Here is a 22,072-nt window from a genome sequence, read left to right as displayed (position 1 = left end):
ACATCATGCAAAATTAACTAATCGGGTCTGAAACATGCAATATAAAGATATCCAGTTTCACTGTTTGTGATTCAAAATAGAAAAGCTCACTCCAGTCTTTGAGATAGTTATGGGAATATGTTTTTGTCACATTAGATGCTTCCCTGAAGAGGGCAGTGTTGTTGTGGAATAAGAGGAACAACAATCGGGGTTGTTGTGTCCTCCATCTCCTGATCCTGTTTCAAAATATGCACTCACCGTTGCTCCCCTGAAACCCAGGTAAAATGAGATATCCTTACTACGGAGCCATCTTCTTCAATTGAATTAGACATGCAACACAGCTGGATACAGCTGTAATCCATTGTGTCTGTCAGATGAGAATTAAATGTGTTTGAGACAACGTACATGCTGACTTTTCATTCAGTTTATAGTGTAGTATTAACTTGTCACACCCCTGTCAGACGTCGTGGAGGCTATTTTGAGCCTCCTCCTATCATATCGCCTGCATCCTCCTGCCTGTGACCTGGAAAGTGTTCCCAGTCAAATATTTTTAAGGACAACTCAATTACCCAAGTGTACTCGGAGGAGACGAGGGCACAGGGGAGAGAAATGCAATGAGCCTCACGTGAAAACACAAACACAACAGCAAAAGAGCTGTGGCTCCACTGAGCTTTTTTTAGTATTGCATTCACATAAGTGCATATATATATATACCAGTATTTTCACAGTTAATATGGCAATTCACCTCAAGATCTATAATTTGAAATGTCCACTTTAAAGACATCCTCAAATTCAGTCCCTCAAGTTACTAAACATCCATTAAAACCTGAGGACAACACGTGCAGCATATGCAGCTATATCTGCAAACAGTATACATGCTTATTGCAGTCCTTACATGAGAAAATCTCTTTTCCAAATAATAACACATTACTAATGTAGTTCTACCCATAAAAGTAGTTCTTAAACTTGGAATTGGCCACTTGGAGGAAACGTGTTGTCAATAAATAAGTCGTTCAATCAAATCTTTTTCACATTCAAATGCACCAAAACAGAAAGTTAGGGGAACCTCGACATTATATTGGGTCAACGTCATGGCGTGCAGCGCTTGTGATTGGATCTCGATAAAAGGGGAAACCCCTTACTCTCAGGCCGGGCCATCCCTAACCCTTCCCTGCTCCCTGCTGGCGACCGCCCAATGTCACATATTCACAGTCCACTCAGTTTTCCGTTACAGTACTGAAATACTGAGAAATGTATTTCTATATTACAAACATATGCCTCAAATAGGTCAACGTTTTACACTTTAAGGCCATGTATGATCAAATCTTTTTAAGTGCTGCTGATCATCATTACGGATAACAAAATGTTTTTAATTGCAAGCCAGAGTGCAGAATTGCGAGTTTTAGAGCATTTATTCTTTGTTATGACAAAGTCATGTTTGTACTGGCGGTGGACCAGTCCGGTGGGAGAAGCCACGAAAACGCGGAGTCATTTCCCCTTCGAAGATCAGTCAGCGGTTCCCTCCGTTTTTGCTGCTACTGTACTTGCAAAATAGTGCGCCCTACTGTCTCTACTGCGCATGACTGTACGCCGTAATATGAAGTAGGCCTCCTGTTTTTCTCCCCAACCCGAAGTCCTCCTGGCCCCCACCGCCTCGATGCAACGCTCAAGTAAGCCAAACACGGAGGCAGCTGTCGACTATTCGTGAAGGTAAAGGGGTTTTTAATGCTTATAAAAACCAAAGCGTGTCGAGAAATAGCACGGCCGTTGTTGTTTGTGAACGGTGGTTTTTTTTTTTTTTACGTGCGGAAGCGGTCGGACTGCAGAGCCAGGCTTTCAGGACTGTTTCCGCACGCTTGAGGGAGAGCAAGGCCCAGTGACCCACATTCTGAGCAGCCAGTATCTGTGTGCACGAGTGGGCGAGCGCGTGCGTGCGCATGTCCTCGATAATGTGTGTGTACGTGTTGACCATGTATGTGTGTACATACATCCATTCCACCATCCCCGGTCTTGGAACATTTCTCAGCCGCTGATGTTTATGTTTTTGTCGGCTTGTTCCGTGGACGTTGCCCCGTTGCGAATGTTTAGGTTCGTTCCCTCGCGGTATTTGTGTACCAACGGTTATATTTTTTGGAGATTATTTTGTGTTCAATGTCAATTGTTGCGTGACAGCTCCAGGCTCGTCGTCAGCTTGCTCATTATTGAGACTCATTTTCCCTGCTTATTACACTTAAACGTGAAACGCTGTAACTGTCATAACTGTGTCATTCAATATTTGCGAGTGTGGCACGAACAAACGGATACAGTAAGAGCATTAAATCTCTGAGTTAAATGGGCAGTTTTCGGTAGCCAGCTTAGTTAGCTCGCTCGCTAGCTGTATGTGTTGCTGTCTCGGTTGTATAACAACACTCGTGGCATAAAAATGTATGTTAAATGTTCCCATGCCATATAGCTAGCAGCTTTTTTTGGTCGACAACACTACGAAGTGTGCGGCCATATTGCCAATGCCAAAGTCTATTCATTCGTGATCTCGCACAGCATGTTCTTTACTCAGAGAAAAAGCCTCAGTTTAATGAGGCTTCACTTATTGGCCATCAGCAGCTCATGAACATGGGTCAGCATCTAGAATTAGAACTCAGAGGACACCAGATGTATTCATTAAGGCTGTTCATTGGAATATTGAAATAAGTGAGAGATTCCAGCTGGATGGTAATGTCATCTGTTGGTCTTTGTGTCTTTTTGTTGCCCCTGTGACCTTCCTGCCTACAGTCATGTTTGTGGCCAAATCTATTCAGATCGGAGTCATTCAGAGGCTGTGATCCCCTGTAGGTGATGATGGGAGACTATTTGATAAGTTTATAAATAAGTCTTTCCAGCCATTCTGTAACAGTTTACATGCTGTAATTATTATAACGCGGATGACCACTTCATTTAAAGCCAAAACGCCAACATACCATTGTAATGTGAGTCAGGTTTTAATGTAAAACCTTTTATTGGCCGCAGCGTCTGCTTGTCTGTGTGTCGTATCTCTGTAAAATGGGTATATTTGGACTGTTGGTCAGACCTAAAGGTAACATGATTGCCATTTTTCCCCAATAACGTGACGTCCAATCCTCCATGATACTAGCACGAGTGCTGGGACTGAACACAGGGCCGTACTGGATTTTTGAGATGGTGCAGATGTTAATGTTTAATATAGATTCCACTTGTGATACAGATTTTTCAGAGTTAGACTTAAAAAGAACAAAGTTTTGTCATTTTTTTGTAATCTTTTTAGTGGCTTTCACAAACTTCTTAGAAATTTGACATCTGTGGACGTCACCAACTCTCTGCTCTTATGCTGCGTGTGTGACGTGTTATCTTCTGGTGCTGCCCAAATGCTCATGCACAAACTTTTCCTTTTTATGTAATATATTTACATTCCTGCTTGATTTTCACAGCTTCCATGGTGTGGCATTTAAAAGAATAATTCAAGGCTTTTTTTTTCTGTGTGTGTGTGTGTTACAGGTCGGGTGTGATGTGAAGTTTTGTCACTGCCTGCAAGGCCACGATCCACAACAGCTAGTTTTGAGCGTAAAATACATTCCGGAGGGTAAGTTGAAGAAGGAGTCGCTGAAACATTTGTTTTACGTTCTCTTTATTGCATTCATATTTATTGGTGACACTTAAATGATGTTATGGCGCATTATACTGAGATTCTAGAACCATTAATTTGTAAAATGAGAGACTTTAATTAGCTAAATTGGCAGCTATTTAGAAATAAACGGACAGTTCAGACAGACAGAATTTTCCTTCAGAGAACCGCGAAGATGGAAATTGACTAAATTCAGTCTCCAGACTGACCTGTTGTCTTGTGCTGTGATTTCTCCAGCAGGTTTGGTTGGCCACCATGTGTTTCCCGTGGTTTGTTGCCTTCCCGTGTCCTCAATGACCTCAACACCACTTTTGACCATAGAGTCAGCTTGGACCCCAAACCCTTTCTACAACACCTGAGACAAGACTCGTGCAAAAGCTGCAGTGGGGTGAGAAGCGATGAAACGGACACAATTGTAGCTCTGCTACAGTACGTCTGCATTAGTTTTACAGATTGTTGGCTTTTTTTTTGTGGGGAAATCGGTTGTAATCTGCCCCATATGTCCCATAGCAGATATTGCAGTATGGTTGGAAGGTTTTACTGACCAGACATTTTGGCATGAAATAGTTGGAGTTAAAGTGACTTGATGGCTTAGCACTTAAATAGAATCCAACCATTGGTAATCACATCAGTACCACCTGTAGTTACCTATTATGTCATTTAAAAATGGGTGCTTTGCAAAAGGTCGATTGTTCCTGATGGGACATGATTACATTAACCAGTGAATACAGGATTTGTCTATTTGTTTTTCTTTTTTGCATCTATCAGCCAGGACTTTGTGATCTCTCACAGTTCTTTTGACCTGATCGGTTCTGATTGGAAGGAATAATGTTTATTTGACATGCATGCATGAATTTCCTGCTGCTTACCAATTTCTTGGGGGGGGGGGGGTGTCTGAGCAGAGATCTCGAGACCTCCTTCTCCCCTGAGGAACTCTCAGGCGTTCCCAAGCCAGTCGAGAGATGTAATCTCTTCAGCGTCTCCTTGGTCTCCCCCGAGGCCTCGACATGCCCAAAACACCTCCTGTGTGAACAGTCCAGAATCCATCCTGACTAGATGTCCTAATTGCGTGAACTGACTCCTTTAGATGTGAAGGAGTAGCTACTCTACTCTGAATCCTCCTGAATGACTGAGCCCCTCACCCTTGTTCTCATCTCAGCTGAATCACACTCCGCTCCAAACCTCACCAGTGCCAGCTGAAAGTCTCATTGAAGCCAAGCAGATCACCTCTGCTCCCTGGCTGCACCTAAAAAATCTGTCCATTACTGCTGTGAACAAAATTGGTGACAAAGTGCTGCCCTGGCAGAGTCCAACACCCAACTAGTTTTGCTCTTCTAGCACTAGTTTTGCTCCTCGCTGTTTGGTATTGTAAGGAAATGCACTTATGATTTCTTGTGACCTGAAGTTCTTTTGCTTACCGATGTTGAACGCACTTATTGTAAGTCGCTTTGGTTAAAAGCGTCTGCAAAATGACCGTAATGTAATGTAATGTAATGAGTCCGACCTAAGATGGGCAATGGGAACCAGGCTCTTTCTCTAGATGTACCGAGAACGAAAATAGCCTGTAGCAAAGGACCCGATATCCCACCCTCCAGAAGCACCTCCCAGAGGACACCATGGGGACCACTGTTCTAAGTGTTGTCCTAGTCAACAAAACACGAGAAGACCGGTTGGGCAAACTCCTCTGTAACCTTGCCTAGGTAAAGATCTGGTCCAGTGTTCCAAGACCAGGCAAAAAAAGGTCTGTCCATCGGCTGTACTTTTCTCTCCACCACCATACCATAGTCCCATAGAGGCCGAGAAGAATGATCCCCTTTAGTTGGAAAAATACCCTCTGCCCCCCCCTAAAAAAAGATCTGCAGTTACAAACGGTGGTCTTATTGAGATCTTGAGACTGTGATAACGTGGTTCAGAACAAATGCTGACATGGCACAGGAACACCATTTTCACGCCCCTTGTCGCAGTGCATTCAGTGACCACTTGGATGTTGTTAATCTACTGAATGGCTGTATGAGACTTATTTGCTCTGTTTTTTTTTTTTTTGCTTCTCCAGGTGCTCTTCCAAATGCCTACCTCACGCCTAAAGAAGAAATCACTGCAGCCACAGCCCTGATCAGCAGCCACCATGACATCAAGTATAGGGTAAAGCGCACAAGATTGCAGGATGTCTTCCATGTTATGCACTCTATACATTCGTAGACACGTGAATGTCCACATATACATTTCTTTTTGCTTATGTTCTAATATAAAGTCACACATAAACTCTATATCACATCTGTCCATGGAAAAGAAAGTATTGTTACTGTTCCTAATTGAAACTCAGGCAAGCCCATAACCTCTTTAACCCTCTTGGCAAGCACAACATATTCCCTTTCCTTCTCTCGGTCACTTTTTTTTTTTTTGTGTTTGTGTGTGCCCCAAAAATAAACCCACCGCTGGCATGTGTTGCAGGAATCCTCTCATTAGCCGTCATCTGCTATTATTACCAATGCATATCTGCTTTCAAGCTGCCAACAAGCTGGTAACGCTTTGACTGTCAAATATTTTTCTCTACCTGCAGGGATGATTGTAGTATCTTTGATGGGTTGATGGAAGAAGATGAGAAGGACAAGGCAAAACGGTAAGCAGACTGGCTATTGTTGTGTTTGGACGTTTTTTATGAGCTATCGACCGAAGGCTGAGATCCCACGAGCTGTGGAATCTAATCGTTGTGTTCTGGATTTGTAGCGTGTCCCGTAACAAGTCGGAGAAGAAGCGGAGAGACCAGTTCAATGTCCTCATCAAAGAACTTGGCACGATGCTACCAGGCAACACCAGGAAGATGGACAAGTCCACCATCCTGCAGAAAAGCATTGACTTCCTGTGTAAACACAAAGGTCAGGGGCTTTCTATCGTCCTCACCTCACTTCCTGTTTTCATGTGGAACACCTCACTGGGTGGATATTCCTTGTTCTACATGTGGTCATTGCTGTTTTATTACACATGGGAAGGCATCGGCCTTTATTGCTTTATGAATAAGTGTTGTTATTTTGAAATAATCTTAAGCAATGGATTCCATAACCTCGTTGATTGTAGTAAAAGCACAAAAACACCAAGAATGACAATCAACTGATACTGATTCTGTTACAAATTGTGCTCCGTCTCCATTTAAAAAAAAAAAATCATGGTATTCCCAGGCAGCCAACCTAGTCATTTTCTGCCAACTGCCATCATACACAGCTGATTGAAGCCTGGCTCTAAGCAGAGGGGGAATGTCACTTTCCACAGCACACAGCCTGGAATCCCTCCGCTTTCTGTCTTCAGGCCACACAGAGCAGCTCATGCCACAGGACGGTGTGACGGAAATTTTGACTGGTTTTGAAGCCGTGATTTTTTTTAAAGCACCTTGAAACTGGACATGTGAACTGTAAACTAATTTTAATCTTTTGACTGGGTGTAGTCCTCTTAATTATTCATGTGACTTAAACTTTGTGTTTTTTTTTGTTTTTTTTAATATAGTGAGATTTCGCTTTGCTTCGAAGTGCTGTATATGGGCTAATATGCCTTGGTGCACAAGTTAATGAAGAAACAGCTGGCACTGAGCTGCTGCTCTGTGTTATCTGCTGTGCTGTTTGACTGTCTTGTTTTTTGCTGAGGGCTTTTTGTCTGAAAAAAGGTTTGCTTTGTGTAACCCCCGTGTCGTTTGTGTTGTCTCGCCACATCCTGTTTTCCTCTCTCGCCATTCTCCTGAAAGAGCCTTTATTTTGTTGTCCAGAAATTCTGATACATCCTCTCTCCTTTGTCAGAAATCGCAGCCCAGTCCGAGTCAAGTGAGATCAGACAGGACTGGAAGCCTCCATTTCTTAGCAACGAGGAATTCACCCAGCTCATGCTGGAGGTCAGAAATCTCATATTTTGTGCTGTAATTCGGTCTGTTTGGTGACAACACAGGTGTTATGCTGACTGTTATGTTGATGCTGTGGATCGGTCTTCATCAGAAAGTCATCTCAAAAGATATACATGTGCTTAGATGTTTTGTGATTAAGAAAGTTGTCACGTATAGCTGTATGATATAGTTTCTGGGTTGAATTAGAATTTGTAATTTGCTCTGATAAGCCAAGACCGACCCATCATGACAGCCTTGTTTTTGCCGTGAAACAACATCTCACTCTGTTCTCGTTGCCTCTTTTATCAGGCTTTGGATGGATTCTTTATAGCGATAATGACTGACGGGAACATCCTCTATGTCTCTGAAAGTGTCACATCATTATTAGAACACCTACCGGTAAGTAACTCGAGTTTGTATAAGTCCTCCGCTCGTTACGCACCACAACAAACGAGATTTGTGTGGGTCTGTGTGTGTGTGTGTTAGTGGTTCAGGTTAAACATGTCAGGATGCACTTTTTGTTTTGTATTTTCATGGCCGAATGTGTGTGTTTTTCCCAGGCGGACTTGGTGGACCAGAACATGCTAAACTTCCTGCCAGTTGGAGAACACTCCGAAGTCTACAAGGCTCTGTCCACACACCCTACTGAGCTAGAGAGCCTTAATACTGATTACCTGAAATGTCAGTAACACACAGTCATTTTGTACTTCCAGCTTGTATCAAGTAATTCAGTAATACTGTACAGTGGTGTGTGTCTTGTGTGTGAAGTGATCATACACTATCTTATGCCTTTTTAGAATGTATTAAACTGTGTGTTAAGCCTTTATATTCGAAGCAAGTCGGAAAGAAACGCAGTAAGACAACCTAAAAAAAACCCCCATATAAGTTCAATGAAATGAGTTCGATTATATTTTTGAAAACGGTAGAAACTGGGGCAAACGATTATTTTCAGCTGTCGTTGTTGCCTCTCAGTCTGGAACAGCTACACTGTTAATTCTTGGCAACACAATGCAAATTTGATTCTTTTTTTTTGGGCTTTTTATGCCTTTAATGATAGGACAGTTGGAGATAGACAGGAAGCAGGGGGCAGAGAGAGGGGGAAGACATGCAGCAAAGGGCCGTCCGGTGCAGGACTCAAACCGGGGTCCGCTGCAGCGAGGACTGTAGCCTCTGTACATGGGGCGGCTGCTTAACCCACTACGCCACTGACCGCCCCATTGATTAATTTTTTTTAATCGTTTTGTTTATCCAGTTTCTTGGACTCTTTTTTTTTTTTATGTCGTTTGTCTCCAGCTAAGAATCACTTGGAGTTCTGCTGCCATATGCTGCGAGGGGCCATCGACCCCAAAGAGCCCCCCGTCTATGAGTATGTTAAGTTCATCGGCAACTTCAAGTCTCTTAATAATGGTAAGTCACTATAGTTACGCAATCGTTTTTATGCAAGCAGTTTTACAGTTGAACCAACGCGAAGAGAATATTGAACTCTGTTAAACCCATTTTATGTGGAAAATATTAGAACTACATTCTGTTCCAATGATACACGTGACACGTTCATGTATTAAAGCTCCATCAGGCATGCACTAACTGTGACAGTAATCATTATGTGGTCTGGAGCTATACTCAAAGCTGTGCTCTACATCCCTTGACTTGAATAAATAAATCTGTCTGGTTTGTTGGACAGTTCCCAACATAGCGAGGAACGGCCTGGCAGGGGTGTTACAGCGGTCGCTACAGCCCGCTTTCGATGACCAGGTGTGCTTCGTGGCCACCGTTCGATTGGCCAAACCTCAGTTTATCAAGGTATTGTCAAGACACGACAAAGACACACTTGAGTCTTTGATTTGTCATTTTTATTTGAAATACCTCTTCTCTAGGTCTCATGCTTGATTCTTTTTTTTCTTTTGCATTCGTAGGAAATGTGTACAGTAGAGGAGCCCAATGAAGAATTCACCTCGAGGCACAGTCTAGAATGGAAATTCCTCTTCTTAGACCATAGGTAAACACACGGATAGACGCATTCGATTGTGTTTTGCTCTGTCAGCTACCAATATACTCTGTCTAAACTCAGCGTTGGGCAAAATACACACACACACCTTCCTGGTGTTAATTAGTCTGGGGAATGGGCATGTTGTGTCCAATTTTTTTCTTTTGTATTGTAAATGACTGACTTTGTCCATAAATTTAATATATACCCCCCCAAAAAAAATCCAACCCTTGTGTCGATAACTGATAATGCAGTGCTTGTAAATGTGCTTGCAAGCTTGAAAGATAAAAAGTGCTGATATGTTAAACAGGTCTAAGTGGGATGATTGTGCCTTATTGCTGCGTAATCTGCTGGTTGTAATCCACCCCATTAAAAGATCACTGAGTCTACCTGTCTGAGGATCTGAAAGGCAAACTGCCACTTTGTTGTTTTCCATTACAAAAAAAATCCCCTCTACTCATCTTAGGTTACATGAACATCCACTTAGACAATCAGAGCCCTGCTAACTTCCCGCCCCTGATCTGCTCATTTGATCTTAAAAAGATTTGTAGGCCTCCAACGAGGAAAGTTGGCAAAGAACTTGACCTCATTGACATTCAGAAGTGTGACCCAGAGGTCGCTCACCGCTGCTTCGTTGGCTTCACCGTTTGCCTGTTGTTAACAACTAGGGGTGGGCGAAAAAATCGATTCATGTACATATCACGATTTTTAATGGGATGATTTTAATAATCGATTTTTCTCCCCAAAATCGATTATATTACATCATATCCGTGTACAGAAAAACTTCATCAATTCATTACATTAAGTTATGTTAAACCTAGCCCACATTTGTGCTGTGTGGACATTTGAATTCATTTTGTAACTGTAAACTTTAAAAAAATGCTGTTCATGTTAAGTACCTCTTTTTGTCTCAGTTGAAATAAATGTCAGCTGCTGGACTGACTGACACAGACTTGATGTGTATCGTTTATGGGAATGACATTCATTCTAGAAGTGTATGATTCAACTTGTTTGTTTTTTTAAGGAGGAAGAAAACTGCAATTACTGATTATATCGAATCGCAATACTTGTAGAATCGCAATTATCAAGAATCGTGATACAAATCGAATCGACACCTTAGAATCAGGATACAATCGAATCGTGACCAAAGTATATCGTCCCACCCCTATTAACACCCCTCTGTTCCAACAACACTGCTCTCTTTTTGCTGCAGTGCCCAGCTGTAGCTATTGTAACGATAAACTGACTAGAATCTTGATCTGATTTTGTCATTTAGAATATAATTACATCAGCATTCGAACCCCAGGATCAAATAAACTGTACCACAAACCGGTCGGCGGCTCAGTTAAAAGTCCTTAAGGTTTTGAAGGCAGATCCGTCAGAGTCATGGTGAGAGTATGTAAACATAAGAGTGGGTCTGCACCATTAATACCCCAGCAGTTCACAGAACCAGCTAAGACTGCACGCCAATTAAACAGTGTATCAGACGGCTCCACAGACATCCGATATGTGGTGAAAGCAATTAAAGTGGCACGGATGCTCACCATCACTGTTTGTGAGCTAATAATGAACAGAGCGTTCGACAGACAGAGCTGACACGGTCTACAGTGCACCGGCAAATCCATCCTCAGTAAAACGTTTTGATTTTACTAGAAAAAGCGGAGTTTGGACAAAAGTCCACAAAAAACGTCAACGAAAGGGATCGACAGCCACAGATGCATTCAAAGTCTTGCCACCAACACCAGTGTACATGGATCAAACATGAAACACGCATGCAGACCAGCCTGTTTCACTGGTAAATTGCTGCATTTTAAATGCAAATATAGTCCAGATCGTGTTACTAACAAACAGCGAATGTATATAACAGCTGAATTTGATTATCTGGTAAGAAACTTACTTTGAAAATGAGAATGCGCTGCCTCTTTCTACCGTTATTACCTCCTCAGCAGATTCTCCCATCAGCAGTTTAGTGAGTGACATACCTCTTCCTCTTCTCAGAGCTCCACCAATCATAGGCTACCTGCCTTTTGAGGTCCTGGGAACATCAGGGTATGACTATTACCATGTGGATGACCTGGAGACACTGGCCAAATGTCATGAGCACCGTGAGTCTTTCACATTTTCTCATTCAAGGAAGATTCTTGTCGTCTGTAACGTGCTCGCTCTCTCCTGACTCTGGCCCTCTCTCTGATGCAGTGATGCAGTACGGTAAAGGGAAGTCATGCTACTACCGTTTCCTAACTAAAGGTCAACAGTGGATTTGGCTGCAGACACACTACTACATCACCTATCATCAGTGGAACTCTCGACCAGAGTTTATAGTCTGCACACACACAGTAGTCAGGTACAGCCAGCTTAAAACTTAAAACTCCTTCCCGATCATCACGTGTCACATACACCCTGAATTCTTGCGTCTTCATTGATTGTTCTGGAATACTTTTTTGTCAAAAATGCAGCTATGCAGAGGTGAGGGCAGAACAACGCCGAGAGCTGGGCATCGAGGAGGCTAATCCAGAGGCCACTGTTGATAAGGTGAGACGGAAATTAGTTGAAAAGGACTACATTTAGATGTTTCACATCATCACAGTGAAAAAAAGATTTTTTCAGAAATTAAACTTTGATCACCTGATTGTGTGATATGTTAAACTCGGGAGTAATAAGACTCATTAAGAGAATTATATTATAATTATAAATCAAAATCAAATCAAATCAAATTTATTTATATAGCACATTTCATGTACAAAACAATTCAAAGTGCTTTACATAGAATAAAAGCATTGCAGCAGGGAGTGGAAGAAGCATTAAAAATACATAAAAGAATATAAAGAGAAACAAATAAAATCATTTAAATGAATTTAAAAACAAGCAACAGTCCAGATAAATTAAAAGATAGCGTGCAGATTTCATGCATAGACACATGAGAAATTTGGTGAAAGTTTAATCTCCACTGGCAGTTGTTCCACTTGTTTGCAGCATAACAGCTAAATGCTGCTTCTCCATGTTCAGTCTGGACTCTGGACTGGACCAGCTGACCTGAGTCCTTGGATCTAAGAGCTCTGCTGGCTTTATATTCTCTGAACATATCACAGATGTATTTTGGCCCTAAACCGTTCTGGGATTTGTAAACCATCAGCAGGCTTTTAAAATCTATTCTGTGACTGACTGGAAGCCAGTGTAAAGATATTAAAACTGGTGTGATGTGTTCAGATCTCTTAGTCCGGGTTAAAACTCCAGCAGCAGCGTTCTGGATGAGTCCAGTTAAAAGAGCGTTACAGTGATCAAGTCTACTGGAGATGAATGCATGGATGAGTTTCTCCTGGTCTTTTTGGGAGAGGAAACCTTTAATTCTGTTGATGTTTCTGAGGTGGTAAAAAGCTGCCTTGGTGACAGCTTTGATGTGGCTGCTGAAAGTCAGATCTGAGTCTATCAACACTCCGAGGTTACCAACTTGGTCAGTGATTGTAAGGTCCCGAGTCTCAAGATATTTATTTATTATAAATAGAATTATGAGAAAAAATAGACAGATAAAGCCTTAAAACGTATTTTTATTGTATACTATGTCACAAACTAAAAATTAAAAAAAGCCTTTTCCCATCGGTATGTAATAACCGATCAGCTTTCTTGTTCCGTCGCTCCGTCACTGAAGTTGCTGACATGCAGGTTTAAATCCATGAAAAGAATTCCGATCGTGATCATTCAGAGGAGAGAAAGATTAGACTGAAGCTGTGACTGAAACATGTTTATGTACTCCACTCAATTACTTTAGAGCTCTGTCACGACTGTTGAAAAATACACAGCATTACAACAGCAGCGTGTTTGTCCGTGTAATGTTACTCATCATGAATGGAAACGTAGCTTATAACCATGCCGCTGTCCCCTCTGCCTCGCAGATGAAGGCTGGGTTAGCGCCTCAGTTCTGTTTCAGACTAACAAAAAGGAAATATTTGCACTGTGATATATATATGTGTATATATGTGATATATATATGTGTGTATATATACATATATATATATATATATATATATATACATACATACAAGGAACTTTACACAGGCACATGCATTGATTTCACACAGACGCCACATTCAGATCCTTCAAAAATGATCATTAAAAGTATAACATTTTTTTTTTTTTAAAAGCAGTCATATTCTTGTCAGATCCTGTAACATTACCTGCTCTCCTGACATATTTGGCAGCTTCTGGATGTGTTTTGTGGTTTGTTTTTACGAGAGTAGCGCTACATCTCACAACTGTAGAGAGACCCGAAGAGCAAAAAAAATTGTCCAGTGATGTTTTAAGTTGAAATTCACACTCGTACAACGTTAAGATCGTTACATTATTCTGATATTTGTTTATAAGTGACCTTTTTTCTGCACGACCATGTAACAGCTATTGGTGTGTATTTATATTATGGGCTGAAGGATGTTCACATGCTGTACAATCTGTAGGCTTTCGTTCAGTCGGATTTGACTACCACCAGCATATTTATCTACCTTCTCGTGTCTGTAATCTCTTCTCCAGAGTCAGGACTCTGGGTCAGAGTCACAGCTTAATACATCCAGCCTGAAGGAGGCTCTGGAGAGATTTGACCGCAGCCGAACACCCTCAACCTCTTCGAGGAGTTCCCGCAAGTCCTCGTCGCATGTCTCTGACAACACTTGCACCTGTAAGGACATAAATGGACACACAATGTTTGTGTATAATGTCAGTTAACATACGCTATAAAGGGGAGTGAGTGACATTCCTGTGCGATTCAGAGGATGACCAAGCCATGCAGTATAGATGGCGATGTGTGCCATCGGGATCTGAATACGACTCTTGTTCATCAATAATTCTGTCTATTCTGCAGCAACAGCTCCCAAGATGCACATGGACACGGCCACGCCTCCTCGACAGTCACTGGCGTCCACCATGGATATGACACCACAGCGTCCTTCCTCCATCAGCAGCAAGGTGGGATGTGATTGACCAAATGTCACACATTTCTACATCATTGTTTCTTTAATGGAGAAGGAGTTTCAGTCGCTTAAGTGGACATTTAGTGAATCAAAGTTCTGTGGACAGATTAAATGAGCCTCTGTCAGCATGGGCAAATAATAGAAGGAGAAAATGGTTAAATAACAGCTGATTGTGGTTCTTTCATGGCTTTTGCATTAATATTCTTTGCATTTTTTGTGAAACTGTCAATCTGACTGTCAGGTTCATGGAACATCCTCTGGATTTTCTATTCTCATTAAATAACCGCTCTCTTTTTATATGTATATCTGTCCAGTGGCTTTTGGGCACCACATGAAACGGGCTGCAGCAACCAAACTGTTATTTTGTGATGCCGCCAGAAAACACACAACCGCCAGAAAATCTGGGCAGTTACATCCATTTGAGTTGTGGGCAACAGGCAGTTGGAACAAACATTTTCCTTCTTATCTCATCACGTAGAAATGAATCAAACTTGTGGGTCACCTCATTTTCTTCTGAGCCTCGAATGGAGTGTTATCGCAGGTGTCAGCAAGCCAGAAGAGAATGTTGGTGACGTAAGGTTAATTGTCAAAAGGGAGGAGCAGTTTGATGACAGCTCAGCGTGCGTTGGTCCACAGCGCAGGCTGTGGACGCATCGAGGTGTCCTCGGGGAGGGTCGCAAAATGTATACACTTCATTCGTCACAATTCTCGTTTATCTTATGTATATTTGCAGTCTATGAGCTCTCAGACCACGGGGCAGAGCGTAAATCCAGACATGATCACTCAGCAGCAACAATCACAGCAGCTTCAGACAAATGTACAGGTGAGAACTGTGGAACTACACCCGCGTCTTTGGGATTCAACTTTTGACAACATGTTTATCACTCAAACATTTGTCTTTCCTCAAGAAAGAAAAGTTCTTGAGCACTACTTATAAAAGAAAGTTTATAAGTAGTGCATTTATTCTTGGTTTTCTTTGCGTTATGTTCACAAATCAAATGCTGACTGCTGATCAATCGATGATGAAAACTGAAGTTGGATTCATGAATGGTGAAAATGATGTGTGGCTGCAACCATATGTGGATTTGGATGTGCATATACTTGTTTTTTCTTGTTTTTTCTTGATTCTTCCTTTCTGCCACCAGCCGGCGATGGAGTTCACGGCGCAGGTGAACGCCATGCAGCACCTTAAAGATCAGCTTGAGCAGAGGACCAGACTGATCCAGGACAACATCCAGCGGCAGCAGGATGAGCTCCGACACATCCAGGAGCAGCTGCAAAGAGTCCAGGGTCAGGGCATACAGGTGAGCTGTAGACACAAGATCTTATTGTCCTAATGTTTCATATCGCATAGCATGAATGCACAGTCAGTTTTTGGTAGATATATGACATGACAACTTGTGAATCTATATTCTACTTCTGTTAAGAGTGAACGGCAATAGCAGACCCTCGCTGCCTGAATGAGTCTGTAGATCACTCTTTTGTTGCTATAAAAAAAAAGAAAAAACGCATTACGCTCATTAGAAACAAACAAATGAAAAAGAGAAAGGTCATCCAGTGTCAAATCGAGACACCCTGACCGCTGTGGACTGACATTTAATGTCTCCTGACAGATGTTGCTGCAGCAGGGTGGAGCTATGAATGTACAGCTCCCACAGGTGGGCTCGGTCCAGCAAGCGGCTGCTTTGACCCATCAGGTCCAGCAAACAACGATTAACCCCGTCCATCCAGGAACTATGCAACTCACCATTCAGCAGCAGGCTCCTCCCCCTCAACAGAGCTTACAGCAGCAGACCAACACTCTCACGCAGGTGGGATACATTCACACACACACACACACACACACACACACACACACACACACACACACATACATATCTTATGACAAAGCTGCCATGTTAGTCAAAGTTCAGATCAGAAGATAAGATAAAATCTCATCTGGGAACACCACGTAGCAACAGCCTCTCTATTCATCGTGTGAACCTTCAACACTATTGATGGCATTCATGCGAAACTTTTCACAAACAGTAAATCAAATCAAATCAAATTTATTTGTATACCACATTTCATGTACAAAACAAAGAGAAAGAGAAACAAATAAAATAATTTAAATGAATTTAAAAACAAGCAACAGTCCAGACAGTTTATATTCTCTGAAAATATCACAGATGTATTTTGGGCCTAAACCATTCTGGGATGGTTCAAGAAAGAGCAGCGTTTCCGTCCACGTGTGAAGCGAAATGTTGAAACGATGCCTCATAGCTCAATTCCTGCACCTGGTTTGGAGTGAAAAAACTAGGCCGAGCGGTGTCGCCGGGTGGTGACCCGGGCTGCGTTACTGCAGTAACGCTGTGAAGTCGTCACTAACGGGAAAACAAAAACAAGACCAGTAGTTTCAGACATATACAAGGGTCGGGTATATTATGCTTATTATTTTTAGATAAAAAGCTTCTGATCTCCGTCTGAACTCTCCGGTTTTCATCCGGGGACGTTGATTCTCTTGAAGCAGAAGCAGCCGATTTTTGCGGTGACCAGTCATTTCTTTCATGTCTGTAAATAAGAGCACTGATTGACTTTTTTATCTTTGTATCATGAGGAGCTCGAGTGAGCCCTCACAATTATAGGGAAACATTGTCATAGCAGCAAGTATAGTTTGTGTAAAGAACAGAAATTCTCCACACACAGCTCTTGTGAAATGTTTTTTATTTTTTGTTAGGTGTCATGTTTGAAGACCTTTAAGACCAGCCCAGCACACATTGTGTGTCTACAGAAACAGAAAATACAAGAATCTTTAAAAGTGACATCAATATAACCTTTCAATCCACTATATTTCCTTTGTCACCACCTTATACATGCAAGATCGTGAATAAAGAATGTTTTTTTTTTTGTCTAATATGATGGATATTAAAAAATGAAGTGTCACGAACGTCTTCCTCTGCTGCCTGTTTGTAGCCCCAGCGTCAGCCTCAGCAATCCGCCCAGGCTCAGCCCCAGAACCAGGGCTCTGTGTCCACTCAGCTATACAACACCATGATGATTTCCCAGCCAGGGCAGCCAAACGTGCTGCAGATCAGCACCAGCCTGCCACAAAGCAACACGCCGCAAGGCACAGCTGTGGCTACCTTCACACAGGACCGACAGATCCGGTAAGAAGACCGTCAAACTTTAATCCTTTTACACCACAACTCATTTCTCAGTCCAAACTGTAAATTACAATTTGAATTGTAAACGCACAGTATTATACATCGAGACTAATATACTTTTTCTTTCTTAAAATGATACCTTCCAGATTCCCAGCAGGGCAGCAGCTGGTGACCAAGCTGGTGACGGCTCCAATGCATGCATGTGGCGCTGTCATGGTGCCCACCTCTATGTTCATGGGGCAGGTGGTGACTGCGTACAACCCCTTTGGTGGTCAACAGGTAAATACACAAACATTTCAGATAGATTGTACTCTGTACTCCGAACGTTTCAAATTACACGTAACATCAGCTTATAAGCCCTGAAAATCATCCTTGGAAAGTTTTGTTTAAATTGTTGGAAATGACGGTGCAAGCTAATTGTTCATCAAGAGCAAAGTATTAGATTTTAAAGATGTTTGTTAAACAACAAAGTTCGTTGTTGATAATATTGATAGTTTAGCCATTTTTGAAAAAAGTGGATTTTTTCCATCTCTCGAGAGGAATGAGAGAAACCTAACTTATGACAGAAAAGGTGTCAGTCTCAAAGTAGTAACTGACTGTATTTGAAATAGAACAGATGAAAAGGTTAATTGACTCCATTCTTGGACTGTATCCTTTTGTCAACACTCCGTGTCACTTCAGCAAGGGGGGCAGGCCCAGACCCTGACTCTGCAGCCGGCCCAGCCAACTCAAGGGCAGCCCGACAACCAGAACCAGACGACTGTAGTGGCACAGAGCAGCCAGCAGGGGCAGCAGCAGCAACAGCAATTCTTACAGGTATCAGAGGAAAGCAAAACGTCTCGCTAAGTGAAACTATTATGAAGTATCTTTCAGATATTATGTCATCCATGTGTTTTGTTTAGCTAAACAGATGTTTGACCTTTGTGCTAAACTGAGTGATTGTTAAATATTAAAACAGCCAGTGTTTGAGAAGAGTAAAAAGACTTTTAATGACATGAAAGAATGAGGGGAAAAACAGAGAAATAGTTGGCTCGATTCCTAAAATTATTGCTCTGATTTGCTTCCAGGGCACGCGACTTCTGCATAGCAACCAGTCCACCCAGCTGATTCTGCAGGCAGCTTTCCCACTTCAACAACAGGGAACTTTCTCCCAGGCAACACATTCACAGCAGCAGCAGCAGCAGCAGCAGCAACAACAACAACAACAACAACAGCAACAGCAACAGCAACAACAACAACAACAACAGCAGCAGCAGCAGCAGCAAAGGCAACAGCAGCAGCAACAATCTCACCATCAGAGGCACCAGCAGCAGGCCAAATCTCATCCCCAGAAACAGCAGAAAGCCCCGTCGTCACACAGGACTGACAGCGTCAGCAGCCAACCACAGTGAAGCCTGGAGGAAGATGCGTTAAGGGAGAAAAGCGGGTGAATTTAAACTCCTAAACGCCACATATGGTCGTTTCATTTGCGCGGCTGCCGCAATCTTTCCTTTCTCTCTTCCCCTCCTAAAATAAATTTATCATAGCAAAGAGGAAAGGCTGTGAGTCCGAAAGGAACTCGCCAGAGACTGTCACCATGGCAACGCGATGGATAAAATACCTGTTTCGTCTCCAGAGGTGGAATGCGAGAGAGATTCAGTCTTTGTGAAAACCTGAAAGCACGCACGGACTCTTTCCGAAGGCGTCTCAAAGCGGACTGACCATGTACAGATTTACTGTATGATTTCAAACAAAAACTAAAAAAACAACCATGTAAATATTCAGTATAGCCTAACAGAAATGTAGTATTTTATATGATTGCATGGAAAGAATAACTGTGTAAGCTTTTATTAGTCGCTTTTGAAAAATGAGTTTTTACTTTTAAGTGTTTTTTTGGTCAAAGACGGAGCAAAGACCCCCTCTCCCCTCCCCCTCCCCCTTCTCTAAGAAAAAAAAAAAAAAAGAAAGTCCAGAATGAGGCTTTAAAGATTTGGCCACGCGTTTTAAAAAAATTGGTCGGGCTGGGGTGTTTCTGTGGGAGTTGCTTTTAAACACTGTGTCTCTGAGACAAAAAAAATCTTTTAACTTTGTAATTACGAATTATGTTTGACGAGAAAAAAAACTAGATTCCAGTTTAACTGAATTATTTGCAGGATGATTACTGTGCGTATAACGGGTTTAGTGATTCCAAGTGCCAATAACATAGACAATTAGTTTTTGTTTTTTTTCTTTTTTCCAAAATAAAACTTCAAAGGCATATATATATATATATATATATATTTTCCAACAAGATATTACCCCTGATAAAGTACATGCGTGTGTATATAGTAGGGATTATTTTTTAACAGTCGGAGAGCCCTATACGTAACAAACAGTATATCCTCAACCTCCTGAAAACGTTAGCACTTGATGTGGTTGTGTACAGTAAATCACTGTTGAGACCTAGTTGTTTGTAATCCGTGGTGTGATTCTGTGAGCTAATGAGTGTTTTTTTTTTGTTTTTTTTGAGAATACAATCCTCGTGTGCATGAGTGAGCATGGGCGTGTCTGGTTGCTCTGTTTTTTGTTTTTTTTTTGTCGCCCCATTGTGTCTTACAATGTTTTTGACTTAGTAATGGTTTTGAAGTTGCTGGATATGGTACTTGTTCTCTCAGGAATGTGGAAAGTTTTTTTTTGCTTCTGCCTCAGTCTGGAACCAGACCAGGAAGGATTAGACAGTGATGCTGCAAAAGACCAGAGGAAACGCTGTCCAGGGTGAGGGGGGGGGTGGCCCAGATTACAGAAAGCCGTCCCTCTTTCCTTGTTGACGTACAAATGGAGGGGGTAGATTCCAAAGAGAGGGGTAAAAAATGGACTTCGTAGTATTATTACGTCTGGATTTGTCCTGACATCCTCACGGTCTGCTGTATCATCAGTGTTTCATCCTTCTTTCTCCTTCTTAGCCTCAGAAAACCTCATGCAGTTCGGTTCACTTGTCTCACTTTTCAAACAGCAGTTGAAAGCAGTACCGGGCCCAGGTCCATTTCTGAAGACAGAAATGGATTTTGGCTCAGTCTATGTCCTAGTGATAAGCCATATCAAACAGAAAAGCCTTGGACTGGAGGAGTGTAATGGTTGGCAAAGGAGCGTTTTGAATGTGTTGTTTTGTCTGAGTGTAGGAAAGATAGTGTGTGTGGGTGGTTGCGTGTGCGTTTGTGTGAATATAGCATCTCCTTTCCTCGATCCTACTTCTTTTATCACTTGGGGGTCAGTATTGGTTACCCCTGGCGATAGCCAATCAGTTCTTGCGTTGCAGTATAAAGAAGTAATTGTCAAGAAACGTCCTCTCTGGTTGGGCTCAGTATTGTACAAGTTTGTGTGTGGGACAGCTCAGCTTGAATACGTGTTTGTGTGAGAGACGGGAGAGACTGTGTGCATGGAAGCCGTCACTGTAACCCATTATATTTTTCATATGGAAACCGATGTGTGAGTGGAAAAGGATGCATGTTAGGCGATGCAGAGCACTGGTCACGTGTCTGGCTATGAAGAAGATAAGAGACTGTTATTGTTCAACCAACAACAGATTGCTAAACGCACACTTATCACAATAACTACGCATCAGCCAAGTCTAATACTAACCCTCCTAGGGAAAAAAAAAAACCACAACTAAATTTTTTATTAAATAGGGAATTGTCTTTGTGAGTATGTCCTCGAGTAAGGTGTCGTAGAGAGCTTTTTAACAGTTATTTGAGTCGGGTCTTTCACTCATCACATAGCAAAACCTCAATAGAGCAGTCTGTGTTTAAGGTATCCCTCAAAGGGTAGTACTGAAATGTTTAAAGGTTGTATCACTGATACCCAGCCCAAAGAATGTAAAGGTGTTTTAAAAGAGACTAATGGATGTTGTGACTGTTAAATATGGAGAACTTTTGTCTGGCTTTGTTATGAAGGAAACGGAGGGGTGTCATAGAAGACTATTCTTTCCACAAGATTCCACATTTACAATCTGAAATACAGATTTTTTTTTTTTTTCTTACAGATTTTTGCATCGTTAAAGAAACTGAACGTTTTGCTATTACAAATGTTTAGTTCTTGCGACGATATGTTTGACATTTGGTTGGAAACAGGGTTCGGAAGCTGTTGGAAACGGAAGCATTGGTTGTTTGAGGCGCATTCACGAGACAGCGAGGCCCCCCCCCCCCCCTTTCACACAGACACACCGATCACTTTTCTACCACAGTTTTGTTTTAAAGAGTCTAGTTCTAGTATAATACTGTACACATACACAAAGATAAGAATACCAGTATTCAGTGTAAAATGGTGCTATGCTTACCTGTACTGTATGTGTGTATATCCCTTCTTCTGCTCTTGAACTGTGCTCCCCTATACCCCAAAGTCTAATGTAAAAAAAATAATATTTTGAAGCAAAAATGTTTGCAATTATGATAGCCCACCCTGTCAATTTGAAAATAAAAAGAGTTGCAAATATTAAACGAGGCACCTTTTCGGGTTCTGGTTTGTTTTTGGCCACATTCGTGGAATGGCCAAAGA

The 22,072-nt window shown here is 41.9% G+C and overlaps 1 protein-coding gene across 4 annotated transcripts; it reads left to right on the top strand.

Moving 5' to 3' along the window:
* Positions 1-1,559: 1,559 nt before the first annotated feature.
* Positions 1,560-22,018, top strand: clockb (clock circadian regulator b). Of its 4 annotated transcripts, none has more exons than XM_075462750.1 (24): positions 1,560-1,689; positions 3,487-3,571; positions 3,854-4,001; positions 5,667-5,755; positions 6,174-6,233; positions 6,341-6,489; positions 7,399-7,490; positions 7,788-7,877; positions 8,039-8,159; positions 8,772-8,885; positions 9,160-9,278; positions 9,392-9,474; positions 11,461-11,567; positions 11,659-11,806; positions 11,919-11,994; positions 13,984-14,128; positions 14,312-14,415; positions 15,154-15,243; positions 15,566-15,724; positions 16,034-16,231; positions 17,373-17,566; positions 17,710-17,842; positions 18,245-18,379; positions 18,631-22,018. In XM_075462750.1, the coding sequence occupies exons 4-24, from the start codon at positions 5,739-5,741 to the stop codon at positions 18,952-18,954; spliced, it is 2,658 nt and encodes an 885-aa protein (XP_075318865.1). In that variant the 5' UTR covers positions 1,560-1,689; positions 3,487-3,571; positions 3,854-4,001; positions 5,667-5,738; the 3' UTR covers positions 18,955-22,018. The 4 variants fall into 4 exon arrangements, with proteins under 4 accessions (XP_075318865.1, XP_075318863.1, XP_075318866.1 ...); XM_075462748.1 differs by having other exon boundaries at positions 3,851-4,001; XM_075462749.1 differs by lacking the exon at positions 1,560-1,689 and adding an exon at positions 1,961-2,067 and having other exon boundaries at positions 3,851-4,001.
* Positions 22,019-22,072: the final 54 nt, after the last annotated feature.

The sequence above is a fragment of the Odontesthes bonariensis genome, chromosome 4 (genome assembly GCF_027942865.1).
Source record: "Odontesthes bonariensis isolate fOdoBon6 chromosome 4, fOdoBon6.hap1, whole genome shotgun sequence".
Classification (NCBI taxonomy): Eukaryota; Metazoa; Chordata; class Actinopteri; order Atheriniformes; family Atherinopsidae; genus Odontesthes; species Odontesthes bonariensis.
The sequence above is the reverse complement of the archived record's forward strand: the minus strand, read 5'-3'. Positions and strand labels throughout refer to the sequence as shown.

Coding starts and splice junctions, on each gene's coding strand:
- clockb (XM_075462750.1), top strand. Junction 11,995..13,983: donor CAGAGGCCACTGTTGATAAG/GTGAGACGGAAA, acceptor TCTCTTCTCCAG/AGTCAGGACTCTGGGTCAGA. Junction 15,244..15,565: donor AGCTTCAGACAAATGTACAG/GTGAGAACTGTG, acceptor TTCTGCCACCAG/CCGGCGATGGAGTTCACGGC.